The sequence below is a fragment of the Mustela putorius genome, unplaced genomic scaffold (genome assembly GCF_011764305.1).
Source record: "Mustela putorius furo isolate JIRA1106 unplaced genomic scaffold, ASM1176430v1.1 tig00000596_pilon_pilon_pilon, whole genome shotgun sequence".
Classification (NCBI taxonomy): Eukaryota; Metazoa; Chordata; class Mammalia; order Carnivora; family Mustelidae; genus Mustela; species Mustela putorius.
The window spans coordinates 4,731,287-4,737,171 of NW_025421428.1; the positions used below are offsets into that span (position 1 = coordinate 4,731,287).

Below are 5,885 nucleotides of genomic sequence, written 5' to 3' on the forward strand. Positions count from 1 at the left end.
GATAATAATACAATAATAGTAGGGGAAATTAACACCCCACTCGGCAATGGACAGATCACCTAAGCAGAAGACCAAAAAGGAAACAAGGGCTTTGAATGACACACTGAACCAGCTGGACTTCAGAGATATATACAGAGCCTTCCTCCTAAACAGAAAAATAAACATTCTTCTTGAGTGCACATGGAACATTCTCCAGAAGAGATCATACACTGGGTCACAAATCAGGTCTCAAATGGTACCAAAAGATTGGGCTTATTCCTTGCATATTTTCAGATCCCAATGCTTTGAAGCTTGATCTCAATCACAAGAGGAAATTCGGACAGAACTCGAACACTTGGAGGTTAATGAGCATCCATTCCTTTTTTTTTTTTTCTCAGCATAATTGTATTCATTATTTTTTTTCACCACACCGAGTGCTCCATGCAATGCGTGCCCTCTATAATACCCACCACCTGGTACCTACCTCAACCTCCCAGCCCCCCACCACTTCAAATCCCTCAGATTGTTTTTCAGAGACCATAGTCTCTCATGGTTCACTTCCCCTTCCGATTTCCCCTAACTCCCTTCTCCTCTCTATCTCCCCATGTCCTCCATGCTATTTGTTATGCCCCACAAATAAGTGAAACCATATGATAATCGACTCTCTCTGCTTGACTTATTTCACTCAGCATAATCTCTTCCGGTCCCGTCCATGTTGCTATAAAAGTTGGGTATTCGTCCTTTCTGACGGAGGCATAATACTCTGTAGTGTATATGGACCACATGAGGCTTTCTGCTCAGCGGGGAGCCTGCTTCCCTTCCTCTCTCTGTCTACTTGTAATCTCTGTCTGTCAAACTAATAAATAAAATCTTTAAAAAAAAAAGAACTGGTGATATTCTTTTAAAAAATTATTTAATTTATTGATTTTAGAAAGAGAAAGGGAGAGACAGAGAGAGAGAGTGAGCAGGGGGAAGAGCAGAGGGTGAGAAAATCCCTAGCAGACTCTATGCTGACCATGGAGCCAGACATGGGGCTCGATTCCAGGACCCTGAGATCATGACCTGAACCAAAATGAAGAGTCAGACAATTAACTGACTGCACCACTAGGAGCTCTAACATGATATATTTCTGTTGAAACGAAAGTCAATGATATGAACAACAGAGCAATATCTTATATTACATTTTACTTAGTGATTAGTTCTACAAAAAATATATGTCCCATTTTAATAAATTCAAATATTCCAGATATGTAGAAGCTAAAAACAAACATCATCTCCTTTTCTATTCCATGTCATCTCCTAGAATAAACCATATTCAATGGGAGATTTCTTTACTGACTATATAGTACTTAAGCATTATATATACATACACTCTTAAAATATTTATTATTAAGTATTTTATCAGCCACAGCAACTTCTTTTAAGGTATGTCTTCATCAAAACCATCATTTATTAATAGGTTTATTCTTTTTCAAAGGAGGTTTCTTCTTCTTTTTTAAATTATGTTATGTTAGGCACCATACAGTACATCATTAGCTTTTGATGTAGTGATCCATGATCCATTAATTGCATCTAACACCCAGGTTTATTATTTTCTTTTTATGTTATGTTAGTTACCATACTGTGGTATCATTAGTTTTTGATGTAGTGTTTCATGATTCCCTGTGTATAACACCAAGTGCTCCATGCAATACATGCCCTTCTTAATACATTACTGGTCTAACCCATCCCCCCACTCCCCTCCCCTCTAGAAACCTCAGTTCATTTCCTGAAGTCCATAGTCTTTCATAGTTCATCTTCCCATCTGATCCTCCCTCCCCTTTATTTTTCCCAGGCTTATTCTTAAGCATTTTATTTTCAACTTGCTCTTCATTCATAATTGCTTTTCAGGGCAGTGATAGAAATATGCATCATTATTTTAAAATGACCACATATTATTTATTTCTACGGAAAAATTGAACCATCATTTATCTATTCTATTGATGGGCATTTAGATTGTTTTTAATTTTTCACGATTACAAACAATGCTGTAATCAAAAGTGTCTGTGTACATGCATTTCTATAATTTGACGTACTATTACTTTAGGACATGAGTCCTAGAAATAAAACATAGAGATAAGGAATGCTCAGAAATTTTCAAATATTCAGCTTCTCACATGAGGCCATGTTAGTTTTCTTTAGGGGGAGATGCTTATTAAAATTCAGATTCACAGGCCCCATGTGAAACCCGCTGAGTAATATCTTTTGGAAATGATACACAATAGTAAGTGGCAAAAAATATTAAAATAGAAAATACAGTAAAGACTAAAATCCCTGAGACAGTAATAGAGAATAAAGAATGAAAACAACAGTATACAGAATCAAGTACTAGCCTGTAGCACTGGATAACTCTACATCCCAGAGCCTCTATGTTTAGTTCTGGAAGCTCCTAGTTATATCTGCCTGCAATGTTCACATATGGGCTTTGAGTCTCTCTTCAAAAGATACTGAGAATAATTTTAAGTAGTTACAGTAAATCTTTCCCTGAGAAGCAGACAGACTTCAGAGTGGTAGGAATGGTAGAAATTGAGGGATCTCTAAGGGGAGTTGAAGGTAAGAGAGGTCAGAAGGGGAGTGATTGCCTGTGAAGGATAAGCACCAGATGACCAGGGTAAGGACCCGGAAGCAACTCTGGCCCTTGCACACTGGCCTGTTCATAGGTTCAGTTGTGTGTTGAACTTCTAAGTTATTTAGCTAATCAGGTCTAAGAGCTGGGCTTGTGTTCACTACAGACCCCAGAATATCTTCCTATCAGTGATAGAGAAGAAAGAAGAGGCATGATCCCTATATAAACTGACAGGCCAGACATATTCTTTGCTTTTGTGGAAGTTTCAAATATAGGAAACTCTCAATTTCTGTCTCTCTGTATCTCTTTCTCTTCCTACATTACTGTAATGACCTTGAAAAAGCTAGCAAAACTGATTACAAAAGTTCATTAAAGTAAGAAGGATACTAAGTGAATCAAAGTCATTGAGTAGATATGAATTAGTTCCACCAATTTTTGTGGAAAACAGAGGTTTCAACAGCCCTTGGGGGAATGAAAAAGATGTGGTTTCTTGGAGAAGAAGAGAGAGGTAGAAATGTGAAAACTGGAACCCAGGAACTTGGCTGACCTTGAACCATTTGCTGAATCATAATAGGCTCAGTGGTTGATGGCTACAAATGTAAAGACATGGATACAACCCAACATTCATAACAGATATGATTATGCCTGCTGACCAGCAGAAACAGGGTCCAGGGGAGCAGAGACCCTCATGAACATGCTCCCAGAGGTTCTGGCTAGGACTTCCTCCTGGCCATCAGCTTCCTCAGGCCCCTTTCCATGTCTCTGTTTCTCAGAGTATAGATAAAAGGATTTAGCAGGGAGGACAAAACTGTGTAGGCAAGTGTTGCCACACGATCTCTAACAGCGTATGTGGACAAGGGTTGTAAATAAACATAGAAGATGCTTCCATAAAAGAGAGTTACCACGGTGAGGTGAGAGCCACAGGTGGAGAAAGCTTTGCGTTTCCCAGCAGCTGAGGGAATCTTGAGAACTGTGATGAAAATTCGTATGTAAGAGAAAGTAATGCACAGAAAGGGGGTCACCAAAACAATGGAGCCTTCTGATGTTATCATGATTTCATTGACAAATGTGGAAGAGCAGGACAATTTTAGCAAAGGCTTGATGTCACAGAAGAAATGGTAGATAACATTGGAGTCACAGAAGCTGAGGCGATTCAGTAGTAGGGTGTGTAGGAGTGAGTGGAGGTGAGGAAGTGAGAAGGAAAAGGCCACCAGCAGGACACAGCGGTGGTGGTTCATGGTGGTGACATAGTGGAAGGGGTCACAGATGGCCACATAGCGATCAAAGGCCATGACCACCAGTAGGCAGCTGTCAGTGTTGCCCAGAGCATAAATGAAATACATCTGTGTCAGACACCCAGCATAGGAGATGGTCTTCTCTGACAGGAAGTTCACTAGCATCCTGGGGACAACTGTTGTTGTAAAGCAAATGTCAGTGAAGGACAGGAAACTCAAGAAGAAATACATGGGGTTCTGGAGCTGGGGGTCAGAGTGGATGGCCACAATGATGAGTAGGTTCCCAATTATGGTGACCAGGTACATGGTGAGGAAGAGGATAAAGAGGGGGGGTGTCTGGTCTTCAGGCCGGGAGGAGAGCCCCAGGAGAATGAACTCAGAGACACTGCTGGTTTGGTTGACTTTTTCCATGGTCACATCGCCAACTAAACAGAGAAGATCTTACCTCTTAACACACAAACATTTCTTTCACAACCGTAATCACAAACAAGGCAGTAAGTATGTTTCTACCTACTATTACTTTCCCCCCTTAAAGCTTTCCTTTAGTTCCCACCCATTAGCTACCATGTGGACAACTTGTCATATTTGTGGTCCTTGATGCTGCCCTGTCTCAGCTTGCTGACTTCACATGCTACTGGTGTTGATAGCATGGACTTTCAGAAGAAGAATTTTCCTTCAGAGACAGAGCTTAACTATTTCAGCTTAGTATCAAATCTTAAAAATAATTGTTAACTGAGTACCTACTTTGTGAAAAATACTCTCTGGGAGTAGGGGCACCACTGTGAAAAAGACAGAGACAAGCCTGGCATGGAGGATCTATATCTACCTACCTACCTATTGATCTACCTATCTATCATCTATCTATCATCAGATAGTTCTATGGTGTATAAGGAAATATAAATCCCATAAGAGGATAGAGACTTACAAAGGTAGGGTTGGGAATTTATTTTAGATTAGATGGTTTCATTTTTCTTTGTCTATATCAGAACTAATTTTCAGTTATGTCATGCTGAGCTTTATCTTTGAATCTCCTTGCCAAAAAGAAGGATTTGATGAAATATTCAATGAGGAAATCAGAGGAATAATGAACCCAGGTCAGCAAAGTTTTACTGTCATGCTTGGTTTATCTTTAGAGGTACTTATTTAGAAGTTCATATTCCTTAGTGAAGGTTAACCTATCAGGATCAGTCCATATAAATCCTTGTTTTAAATTTATTTTCTATTTTTCCTCTCGTTTCCTAAGTCAGATCATGTTTTCACATCTTGGATATCCAACCATTAAGCAAGCATATGTTTTTCCATGTCAGCAGCCATTTATATATATATATATATATATATATATATATATATATATATAATTGAAAAATATATATTATTGCTTTGTTTAGGTATGTTTTTCTTCCATTTACTTCAATAATTACTTAAAAATACTATGGCATATATTTCATTCTGTTTTTTTTCTCTCTGTATATAATTTTTTGGATATCTATCAATGTTCTGGTTCTAACTCTTTCCATTGTGTCATGTGGCTCACCTGACTTACTATGTCCTCTAACTCTTTGCTACCATAAACAACATATATTCAGATATCCTCGTATCTACGGAGTGTTTTAAATTATTCATCCAGACCTTGAGAATGGGCACATTGGATAGACTTGTTTTGGTTTGGTTTGTTTGCTTGTTTGTTTTTTGGCTTCATTAATAGTAGGAGACTTCAACACTGTACTCATAGCAATGGAACAGATCCTCTAAGCAGAAGATCAACATGGATAGGCATGACTTTAATAGCAATTCAAAGAATGGCTATTTATTCATTTGTTCATACAACAATTAAATGTCTAGTTTCCAGCTGGCTCATAGCAGGCAAGTAATTGAATATCTTTAAATTTCAGTGTTCTTATCTGTGAATAGCTATATTAATATTTTCTCCATAATATTTTTATGAGATTTTCATGATATAATGTACCCAAAGCACTTAGAATAGTTCCAGAGAGAGAGAAAGTAAGTATTTGATAATACTGTCTTCTCTTTCCCATCACCATTGGTGCCAATGACTTTTTCCCCAG

At 38.3% G+C, this 5,885-nt stretch overlaps 1 protein-coding gene across 1 annotated transcript; it reads right to left on the reverse strand.

The window, feature by feature from the left end:
* Positions 1-3,297: 3,297 nt before the first annotated feature.
* Positions 3,298-4,230, reverse strand: LOC101679989 (olfactory receptor 1L8-like). Its single transcript, XM_004782570.2, has one exon. The coding sequence runs from the start codon at positions 4,228-4,230 to the stop codon at positions 3,298-3,300; it is 933 nt and encodes a 310-aa protein (XP_004782627.2).
* Positions 4,231-5,885: the final 1,655 nt, after the last annotated feature.